The sequence below is a fragment of the Schistocerca piceifrons genome, chromosome 3 (genome assembly GCF_021461385.2).
Source record: "Schistocerca piceifrons isolate TAMUIC-IGC-003096 chromosome 3, iqSchPice1.1, whole genome shotgun sequence".
Lineage (NCBI taxonomy): Eukaryota > Metazoa > Arthropoda > Insecta > Orthoptera > Acrididae > Schistocerca > Schistocerca piceifrons.
Window position 1 is genome coordinate 506,456,869 of NC_060140.1, and position 12,100 is coordinate 506,468,968.

At 43.4% G+C, this 12,100-nt stretch overlaps 1 protein-coding gene across 4 annotated transcripts in view; it reads left to right on the plus strand.

The window, feature by feature from the left end:
- LOC124789688 (TIP41-like protein) overlaps positions 1-12,100 on the plus strand; it is a 66,026-nt gene that overhangs the window by 8,971 nt on the left and 44,955 nt on the right. For all 4 annotated transcript variants that reach the window (XM_047257128.1, XM_047257125.1, XM_047257127.1 and 1 more), the window contains 2 exons: positions 918-1,097; positions 1,172-1,391. In XM_047257128.1, the coding sequence (XP_047113084.1) occupies positions 955-1,097; positions 1,172-1,391 (363 nt within the window). In that variant the 5' untranslated portion in view covers positions 918-954. The remainder of the gene's footprint in view (positions 1-917; positions 1,098-1,171; positions 1,392-12,100) is intronic.

Below are 12,100 nucleotides of genomic sequence, written 5' to 3' on the forward strand. Positions count from 1 at the left end.
TGACATTCATAAAAATTTTGTGGTACATAATGTGTTCCCCTCTCTCTACACTCTAACTAGTGGTGAGAAGCAATTGCCACAGTGAAATTGGATTTGATGGAGACCATCGCTCTGGACCTCTGTTGCTGACGCCAACCATCTTGCTCCCTACACAAAAAAATTCTTTTTTGATGATTGCGTAATTGAAGGGGGATGCATTTAACAGTCTTGCAAGCATACAAACCAGCCTGCTTTTATCATCGCAAAATGGTTCTGGCAGAGACATACATACCAGTAGTGGTTGCCAGCTCTGTAGTGATCTACCTTAGAATGAGATGACTGTTTCTTTTCTCTAGTAGGGCTACATATCTATCCTCATATGGTATGGTTGTCCATTTACAATAACCAGCGTGCTTTCGCATAGCATTTCCACCTTCAGGAGCCTTTTTAATTGCGAGCTGACACATTTGGACACACACTGTACTGTGTCCACAATAGTGACACTTGACCAGCTTCGAGCTGTCCAGTTGCTCATCCATGAATGCAAGTAGATGTGTTGCTGTATCACACCGAATGTTGCATTAATTCCACAACAGCCTTTGTTAAACACCATACTGTATGAACTGTGGAATGGATACAGAGCATTCATGCATAGGCTTCATTACAGTTAACATGTCATGCCCTCTGCATTTCCTTTTCTATCATTGGTTGAGTGTTCCATAACAACTGCCAGTTGTGGCATATCAATTTGCATTTGTTCCTTGGCAAGTCTCAGTTTTTCCTCAGCAGTTGTCAAGCAGTGTATTTTCCTTCAGAATGTTGTTCAGAGATTTATTAGTCTGAATTTTTTCTAGTTCTAGAGACAATGTCACATTCTGCGATCTAGAGCATTGGTAACAGTTTACATAAATAAAATTGAATAAATGTTTTCTTCACAGTTACAACAGTGAACTAGAGCTTCCACATTTACCTGACATGGTGTTCCCCAACAATGTGATGGTGCTACAGCATGATAATGGTTGTGGAATAGAGTTCAATGCCTTGGATGCTCTGCGAAGAGTCAGTAATGGAAAATTATCTTTGAAAGTTGCCTGTTCTGAGGAATGGAAGGAATCAAGGTATAAATTTCACTTGAGTTATTTAATTTAAACTACCCTTCTATTGTAGAGAAAATTGCTTATTTTTTATGTAGACAGGAGCATGGAAATCTTGATGAAGTTAAGCCATTTGACTGGACATTTACCACGGACTATATGGGCACATTGTTGGGAAATTTTATTGTCAGACAAACAGATGAGAGGATAAATATTGAGAAACTACGGCAAAGGGAGCAAATATTATTTTATAATGATCTCACATTGTTTGAAGATGAGTTACATGATAATGGCATTGCAGTTTGCTCAGTGAAAGTGGTAAGTATGAAATGTTATTACTCAAAATTAAACTTTTATTTTACCATCTATTTCAATGTAACTGTCATCAAGGAGTGTGACTGAATGAAATTTAAAATGTTGATTTGACACCAGAAATGGTCATCAAGCCAGTCACTAAAACAATTGGTTTAGTGTCTTTCACTTTACAACATTTTGTGGTGTCAAATATTTTTATTTGACTAATTGGATTAGAAAGTAATTTAGATGTGTACTATCGAAACTGATATCCAATGTATTACATTCAAAAACACTCAAAAAAAAAGTTAAAATCTCAAGTGTGTGTGACTGAATAGTTTTTATTCTGGGCACATGTTGAAATAAAGGAAAAGGAAACAACCCTGGACTCTGTGACAGTCAGAGGAGGCCACCAGACCTGCAAGTTGAGAAGGGGCCATTAATACAACCCCCCTGTGGGTCCAGGGGTTAAAATAGGCCCGAGGTATTCCTGTCTGTCGTAAGAGGCAACTAAAAGGAGCCTCACACTTTTCGGCCTTGTAAGTTCAGGTCCCATTTTATGGTCTGACCTGCCACTTTCCAAATTCTACAGAAGTGTAGGCCGTATGGGGAAGGACACCTTACGTGGTGCACGAGTTATCCATACTGCCCTTAGATTCGATATCCTGAACCTCTTGCCATGGCTTTGCATCTCCACCTGCAATTCAGCTATTTGGACAAGGACACTTTCTGGGTATGTCATCTTCTTCCATTGTCTCCTGTCCTCTTTTGTCCCCATGACAATATTGGATTTCTCTGCACCCAATATCCAGCATGGTAGCCAGTCCATTGTGATGGAGCTGTCATGTACCCATTTGGTAGTAGCCCCCTGACAACACAGGGATCACACTGCTGATGCCTGAGCTGTAAACTCCCCATGTATGCCAAGGAGTAGATGCCTGTCTTCCTGGGACATCAGGACTCCCAGCAATGGCCATCATGCCAGGTGGCCTTTGCTGTGGCTGGGTGCCACTCGTGGGAAGAGCCCCTGATTGGAATGGGTGGTATCAGGGCAGGTGATCAACAATGAAGCAGGCTAAGTCACCTCTTGCTGGTGACCGTAGGGTTCCAGCAGTCTCTAAGAAGGGCAAGATCGAGTACAATGCTGACAGAAATGACGCTAAATCGTTTCCCTCCCTCACTACACCATGGGAGGAACGTAGGGCTACAGAAAGAAGATAGCCATATTCGCCTCGGTATTTAGTCTGTAGCAGAATGGACGAGAACTCCTTTCTACCTACAAAGCCACAATTTTTTGTTGAACATCTTGAAGATAAGTTTGGGGAAGTGACAGCACTGTCCAAGATGAGGAGCAGAGCAGTCTTGGTTCAGACAGTATTCCCAATCTAATCCCAGACGTTACTCGCTGGGTGATATTCCTGTTTCCGTCATTCCTTACGAAAGCCTCAACACGGTCCAGGGGATTATTTTCAATCGCGACATCCTCTTGCAGTCTGATGACAAGCTCTGTGCCATTCAAGAACAGCGGGGTGTTCATTTCATCCTGCACGTTTACAGGGGACCCAAAGACAACAGGGTTGCTACCGGTACCTTCATCTTGGCATTTAATGGTTATACATTGCATGAGAAGGTCAAGGTGATGGTTAACCGCTGTGATGTTAAACCATACGTCCCTCCCCCTATGTGGTGTTTTAACGGCTGTAAACTCGGGTACATGTCTTTCCGCTGCACTTCCAGTGCCACGTGTCAACACTGCGGATGTCCACTGCATCCAGATACTCCATGTGCACCTCTTCCCACTTGTATCAACTGTTGAGAGCAGCACACCCCCTGCACACCAGACTGCACAGTACTCCAAAAGGAGTGGAAAATCATGGAGTACAAGATCCTGGATCAGTTGACCAAGAGGCTAAACATAAATCTGAATGATTACACCCTGTTTCATTGACAACCACATATGCTGCAGCTACATTACCGTCACTGTCACATTCACCAGTCGTACCACACACTGTGGTACAAACAGTGGGCCCTCCGGGCCTCCAAAATACATCCGCCCCCTTGGTAGTAGGGGGAAAATCTCCTTCCATTGCTCCCAAAGTACCTGCTTCGGGAGCAAGCGCACCCCCCCCCCCCCCCCTCCCAAACACAGGGGACATCGGTCCCCTCCCCCCAGCCAGAGAAGCAACAGCCTCCTCTGGCTCCTCTTCTGCGGAAGGGGTCCTTCGGGACCTTCTCTCCCAAGGTCTCCACTAATGCCACAGCGGACACTCATCTGTGGCTAAAGGAGCCAAAAGCTGCTGGACGAAGAGCTTCATGGTCTTCCTCTGTGTCTGAAGCTACTTCAGAGAAGTCCTCCCAGCAAGCCCCTAAAGAGAAGTGAGAGGGCAAGCAAACAAAGAAGTCTGCTAAGAAAAAGGACCCTCCGGTGGCTCCAACACTACCACTCCCTACCAGTTCTACACCTTCGAATGAGGTGGAGATCTCAGCATCACCTGAGGACTTGGATCTCACTGATGCCTCATCCACAGTAAGAATGGATACAAATACTCAATTGGTGGCAGCAGGTGACCCTGAGGCGTAACCTTCCTCCTAGTATGCTTCATGCTTTCCCATCTTCATGATAACATCATCCTCCAGTGGAATTGCTGTGGTTTTTTCCACCACCTGGCTGAGCTATGGCGGCTGTTATGCTGTACACCTGCTTCTGCATTGCCCTCCAAGAAACCTGGTTCCTGGCAATGCGGACCCCTGCCCTCTGCGACTATAGGGGGTATTACAGGAACTGTAGTGACTAAAATAGTGTGTCAGGTAGAGTTTGTGTCTGTCTTGAACTCAGTATGCAGTGAACCTGTGCCCCTTCAAACCCCTCTTGAAGCTGTGGCTGTCAGGATAAGGACGACGCAGGAAATAACTGCCTGCTGTCTATATCTCCCTCCAGATGGTGCAGTACCCCTGAATGCATTGGCTGCACTGATTCGTCAGCTCCCTAAACCTTTCCTACTTTTGGGAGATTTTAATGTCCATAACTCCTTGTGGTGTGGCACAGTGCTTGCTAGCCGAGGTAGAGATGTTAAAACATTTCTGTCTCAACTCAACCTCTGCCTCGTAAATACTGGGGCCCCCACACATTTCAGTGTGACTCGTGACACTTACTCTGCCATTGATTTATCCCTCTGCAGCCCAGGACTTCTCCCATCTGTTCATCGGAGAGCACACGATGACTTGTGTGGTAGTGACCAGTTTCCCATCTTCCTGTCACTCCCCCAGCGCCATTCAGCCTGATGTCGACCAAGATGGGCTTTAAACAAGACAGACTGAGAAGCTTTTACCTCTGCTGTCATTGTTGAATCTCCCCCACATAGTACCATCAATGTGGTAGTTGAGTGGGTCACTAGAACGATTGTTTCTGCAGCGGAAAACACGATCCCGTATTCTTTAGGGTGACCCCAGCGAAAGTCTGTGCCATGGTGGTCACTGGAAATCTCTGAGGCCATTAAAGAATGTTGCTGAGCTCTACAGCGACATAAGCGGCACGCTTTCCAAGAGCACCTAATAGCTTTTAAACCCCTTCGTGCCTGCGTTCACCAGCTTCTAAAAAGACGAAATCAGGAATGTTGGGAGAGGTATGTCTCAACCATTGGGTACCATATGTCATCTTCCAAAATTCTGGATGAAGATCAGACGTGTTTGTGGGTACCAGACCCCGACAGGTGTCACTGGCATTAACATCAATGGCATGTTATCTACCAATGCAAACGCAATTGCCAAGCACTTTGCTGAGCACTATGCTCGAGCCTCCATGTCGGAGAATTATCCCCCATCATTTCCCACCCTCAAACGGTGGATGGAAAGGAAACCCCTCTTGTTTACTGAATGTCCCAGTGAACCCTATAATGCTTCATTTACAGAGTGGGTGCTCCTCAGTGTCCCTGCATGTTGCCCCGACACAGCTCCTGGGCCAGATCGGATCCACAGTCAGGTGAACAAACACCTCTCGTCCCACTACAAGTAACATCTCCTTATCATCTTCAACCAGATCTGGTGCAATGGCATCTTTCCATTGCACTGGCGAGAGAGCACCATCATTCCATTACTCAAACCCAGCAAATACCCACTTGATGTGGATAGCTATTGACCCATCAGCCTCACCAACGTTCTTTGTAAGCTGTTAAAACGTATGGTAAGTTGGTGGTTTTATTGGGTCCTGAAGTCCCGTGGCCTACTGGCTCCATGCCAGGGCAGTTTCCGCCAGGGTCACTCTACCACCGATAATCTAGTTTGCCTCAAGTTTGCCACATGAACAGCCTTTTCCAGATGCCAACACCTGGTTGGAGTCATTTTTAATTTATGAAAAGCTTACAACATGACCTAGCGACATCGTATCCTTGCCACATTATATGAGTGGGGTCTTTTCCAATTTTTATCCAAAATTTCCTATCGCTCCGTACTTTCCATGTCCAAGTTGGTGCCTCCCATAGTTCCCCCCACATCCAGGAGAATGGGGCTTCCGCAGGTCTCTGTATTGAGTGTATCTCTATTTTTAGTGGCCATGAACAGTCTAGCAGCAGTTGTTGGACTGCCCATCTCACTTTCTCTGTATGCAGATGACTTCTGCATTTCGTACTGCTCCCCCAGTACTGGTGTTGCTGAGCGGCGCCTACAGGGAGCCATCCACAGGGCGCAGTCATGGGCTCTAGCCCTCGGCTTCCAGTTTTCAGCCGTGAAGTTGTGTGTTATTCACTTCTGTTGGCATCGTATCGTTCATCCGGAACCAGAACTTTACATTAATGACAATCCACTCACTGTAGTGGAGACATTTCGATTCTTAGGACTGGTTTTTGATGCCTGATTGACGTGCTTTCCCCATCTTGATCATCTGAAGTGGAAGTGCTGGCAGCACCTCAATACGCTCTGCTGGGGTGCAGATTGCTCTACGCTGCTGCAGTACATAGCCCTTGTTCAATCCCGCCTTGACTGTGGGAGTCTGGTTTATGGTTCGGCAGCGTCTTCAGTGTTGTGTTTACTTGACCCAGTGCACCACTATGGCATTCGACTGGCAACAGGAGCTTTTAAGATGAGTCCGGTGACTAGCGTCCTGGTGGAGGCCGGAGTTCATCCATTGAAGGTTAGGTGTGCACGACTGCTTGTCAGTTACATTGCACACACTCGTTGTTCTCCTGAGCATCCAAATCACTGTCTTCTTTTCCCACCCACGGCAGTTCATCTCCTGCATCGGAGGACCAGGTCAGGGCTCATGATTATGTTTCACGTCCAATCTCTTCTGTCTGAAGTGGACTCTTTGCCTTTACCACCTATACTCGAGGTCCATTCACATACACCTCCAAGCTTCGCCTGGATCTTTCACATGGTCCTAAGGACTCAGTTAACCCTGCAGCTGTCCGCTGTCACTTCCTCTCGATTCTTAACATGTACCGGGACTATGGAATGGTTTACACCGATGGCTCGAAGGCTGATGGTCACTTTAGCTTCGCGTATGTTCATGGTGGACATACTGAACAGCACTCCTTGCCAGATGGCTGCAGTGTTTTCACTGCAGAGCTGGCGGCCATTTCTGTTGCTCTTGAGCACATCTGCTGATGCTCTGGCAAGTCGTTTCTTCTCTGTACTGACTCTTTGAGCAGCCTACAAGCTGTCGACCAGTACTATCCCCGCCATCCTTTGGTAGCGACCATCCAGGAGTCCATCTATGCCCTGGAATGGTCCAGTCATTCTGTGGTGTTTGTGTGGACCCCAGGCAACGTCGGAATCCCAGGAAATGAACTTGCCAACAGGCTGGCCAAACAGGCTATAAGGAAACCGCTCCTGGAGATCGGCATCCCCATAACTGACCTGTGATCATTATTACGCCGCAAGGTTTTTCAGCTTTAGGAGATGGAATGGCATAATCTCAGTACACACAACAAATAGACATGCTATTAAAGAGGCTATGAATGTGTGGAACACCTCCATGCGGGCCTCTTGCAGAGACTCTGTGGTTCTCTGCCAGCTCCACATTGGCTGTATGCGGCTAACACATGGCTACCTCCTCGGTTGCGAGGATCCACCTTGGTGTCACTGTGGTTCACACGACTCATCCACATCTTGCTGGACTGCCCACTTTTAGCCCCTCTGCGGTGGACTTTTAACCTTCCCAACATCCTACCTTTGGTGTTGGGCGACAATGCCTCAACAGGAGATTTAGTTTTACGTTTTGTTGGGGTGGGGGGTTACCGTACCATCTATGGATGGACATTTAGCCTTCCTTCTGAGGCCACCACCCTCCCTCTATTTTAACTCCGTTGCACTTTCTTTGCATTTGTTTGTCCTGGTGGTTTTCTTTTCCCTACATGTGTTCATCTCACCTTTCTTTTTGGGGTGGTTATTTTACGTGTTGCAGAGTGGCCGGCTCATCCTCTTTTTATTATTGTGATCAGCCAGCCCAGACCATCTGCTCTATGGTTTCTTTTATCTACTTTTCCTTGTGGTGAATGTTTTCCCCATTTATTGTTCACTCCATTCGTTTTCTTTTTAGGTGTGGTTCCCCATTCCTTTTCCTCTTCTTCTTTCTCAAAAGTACTTTGGCTGTTTTTTGTATGTTGAGCCTTGCTTGTGTCAGAAAAAAGGGACTGATGATCCTGTAGTTTGGTCCCATTATACCCCAAACCAACACAAAACTGGAACAGGAAGAATGTCTTTTTTAATCATCAGTCTATAGAAAAAGAAACGTGGGAGTTGATATTTACTTTTGAGTATTTGTTAGTTGTCCAACTTCAGTTTTTCTTAATTTATTTGCATTGCCTTTATGTTTAGTTGTGTGCGGATACCAGTGACAATGCTGTTGTTTGCTCGCATTCCTGACAACAATACTTAAATGAATACAAATTATTTATAGTTGTTGTTTTATCATAATAGGTAATAAAGTCATTCAACAACAATCCTCAGGGAAGTTAATGTGCTGAGACCCCAAAAAGTCTCTTAACTTCGAAATGATTTGACAGATAATAATGTATCCTGAGTAAAATTATTATGACTGTGTGACTATAACATGCGGTTGATTAAATTTTGATTACATCATGACATGGTCACACATCTGTGAGATTTTGCTGAAAGTTGCTCGGCCTTATGAGCTGTCTTGATATGTGAAATCTGCAGATGTAAGTAATCTAATATTAAAATGAAACAATAATTACTAATTTTTTTCATCTTTCAGACTTCCCACATTTTTAGCTTCATTTTGTTCAAATGTTCGTTCAAAAATAGGGATTCTTCCTCTGAAGGCACAGCAACTTACTTTTGGTATAAAAATGCAGTGCATTTGATGAGCTCTTAGTTTTTTATAAGTCAAAGTCTGAAATGTTGTCTTTGCGTGGATATGTAATTGGTTGTGGAGAAGACAATATGTATGCAGCTGTAGCTTTAGGTATTTGGATGCAAATGGCTAAGACATTTATTCCTACCATATATTTTTGTTAAAATAAGTATAAATTCAAAATTATATATCATTGTCACAGTACATCAGATTTATTACAACAGAGATTATAAATCTAAAGTTCTGAGTATATTGCAAACTAAAATGTTAAAAAATAAAGTACATGTGTTTGGCATTGGAAGTAAGGTTGACTTAGTTGTGTATTACATGCACTTGTGTGTGTGTGTGTGTGTGTGTGTGTGTGTGTGTGTGTGTGTGTGTGTGTGTGAGTGAGATAGATACACATTTCTTTTATTTACAAATTTATTCATCAACAAATCAATTATCTATTCTTAGTTATTTTCATGAAACTTCCTGGCAGGTTAAAACTTTGTGCTGGACCAAGACTCAAACTTTGGACCTTTGCCTTTCCCGGGCAAATGATCTACCACTGTAGAGCACTTGCCTGCAAAAGGCAAAGGTCCTGAGTTGAATCTCGGTCCAGCAAACAGTTTTAATCTGGCAGGAAGTTTCATATCAGTGCACACTCCACTGCAGAGTGAAAATTTCATTCTGGAAACATCCCCCAGGCTGGGGATGAGCCATTTATAATAGCTCTCTCTCCCTCACCCTCCGTGTCCCTCACCCTCCGTGTCCCTCACCCTCCGTGTCCCTCACCCTCCGTGTCCCTCACCCTCCGTGTCCCTCACCCTCCGTGTCCCTCACCCTCCGTGTCCCTCACCCTCCGTGTCCCTCACCCTCCGTGTCCCTCACCCTCCGTGTCCCTCACCCTCCGTGTCCCTCTCCCTCCCTCCCTCTCTCACTCTTTCTTTTTTAGAAAGGTACAGATGTGAATTACAATTTGTAATTCCAATTCACCATCTTTTCCATCTTTTACACATTGCATAGATAGAAATTTTTCTACGGAGTAAAAGGGGTTGTCAAGGAGACACTTTCTCAATTTCCTTTCAGGTTTAACTTTGCTATCTGTCAGACATTTTATGTCATTGGGTTAGTGATGAAAGTTTTTGTGGCAGCATTGTACATCCATGAATGCCATTGTTTTCTTTTGGTGTTGTAATTATGTACATCATGGCTCCTTTCGAATTATCTTGGGCTCTTTACAAGAAACTTCATGAGGGAATAAATAGTCTTGCAGTAGTCAAAACTCCTTAATCAGACGCCTACAAGATGACCGTGAGTGGGCACCACATATTATTCTTGCAGCATGTTTTTAAGCAATAAAGACCTTCTTTCTTAAAAATGAGTTGCCCCAGAACGTTATTTGCCATCATTGAATGAAAATATGCAAAATATTTTGTTTTTCTCCCAAAGATTTGCAGTGATTTGAAGTGCAGATGTGACTGAACTGAGTTGTTTTTCAAGTTAAAAAAATGATCATTTTTCCCTAGTTTAATTTCTCATTAGTATGGTTGCCTATACATTTTTAAATTTCTTCGTTGTGTGCTAAACTTATCGTCGGCATAGTACCTCTAAATGTACAGAACTGAATGTGTTGTCTTCTTTGGAATTGAGAGGGAGACCATTTGCAGAAAACCACTCAGTAATATCCCAGATCACGTAAGAAACAGATTGCCCGATCGCTTGGTGTAGCAGGCAATACTTGTTAGGGAACGGCCACCAGGCAGCGACAGCATCACACCTTTACTTGTGGCACCCAGCACTAGATGTGCAATATGGGGCAAACCTCGTCCATACGCGTAAAGCGACTAGTCTCTCTCCATCGTCTGGTCTCTGTGAAGTACATTTGTTTCTGACATACCGTTGCTAGTGGATCGAGTCCGCATGCCGAGTGCCTGCGAGTACATCAACTGTGGAAGGAGTAGACGGACGAATCCTGAACTAAAAATGTTCAGATTTCCCATCAAAGATAAAGAAAGGTTACCAAAGTGGATTTTAAATTCAGGTAAATTAATAAATTAGTTAAGAGTAAGAATTAATAAAGAGCCCTAAGCATTCGATCCTATTTAAATTTTGTAGAATTTTTAAATGAAATCATTGCTGCAGTTTGTCCTTTTTTAAAACTGTTTATTCACTTCACTATTGTGATTTTGGCTGTAGAGGCATTTTTGTGTGCAATGTGAAAACTGAAACTAATATAAGATATGAATAACAAAATGCAAAGCATAGTGTGATAACATTTGGTAAACACCTTTCTAGAAGGATTACTTTACAACACCTTTCTATTGGTACTTGAAAATGGCTCTAGAGCTGCAATCGTCACAGTGAAATAAATGAATAATAGCCATGATCTAAATCATGGTATATACCAGAGCGAGTGAAGTGAATGTAAGTAAGTGTAAAAACTTATTTACAATGCTGCAAACGAGTATTCGTAGATAATTCGCCAATGTTCACTGCCATTTGTTTATACCCGTAAACAAGAGGGAATGAAGGGAGAATAATAGAAGAGAATGAGCATAGCATGCAAACTATAGATGCTGCCTATTTTAATTTCTTTTTTATCTATGCGGCAATGATCCTCATGCAGCTTTCACTTGCAAACAACACTACTTACAGCAAGAGGTGTGCGCTGGTGCGAATATGCCCAGTAATAATTGTGTTGCTGATAAAAACCTACCTCTGTTGTAGATACCTGTGGATTATCTTTAAACTGTACAAAGTAAATTTTTAACATAATTATGGTTTGCTGTCTGTGACTCTTCAAAGTTGACATCACTAAAATATGCTCGAAGAACAGACTTTCACTTGTATGTTACGCGTTTGTTAGCCCTCTTTCAGCAATAATTAAAAATTCATCAGGTGCAAAATGTCTTCTCATCAACTGCCTTTCTAATTAAAAATAAGGAACAAATATGTTTTGTACCACTCTTATATCATTTACAATAAGTTACATACAAAGTAAAAGAATTTAAATTTGAAATGACTGTAAGTGAAATGTGTCCAGCCTTAATTCACATCATAATCGAGTACGGACATCAGCAGACAAAAATTCAGGCCAGGTTCAAGTCTTTTGTCAGAACAGTCGAAGGTTAAACTGCTTTACAAAACATTGATATCTGAGAATGCGGATACGCAACTTGGCAGATGTGGATAATGACCTTTTGGATGCGGTGCACATACGGATGGCATTTTTCTTGTCTGCGCAGACCTCTAATTACAACTACGATGTAAATCTTTGATATTGAGATAAGATTATTTTGCCTACTGGTTTTGACAAAGCAAGCAAAGTGGCATAGGAAAATAGATATGTTGGTGGCTTAATTTGTACATTGATGTGAAACTCATGAAAGTAATGTCAGAGCACTTAACATTGAATTGCAGCTCCAGCCTTCTTTAGATT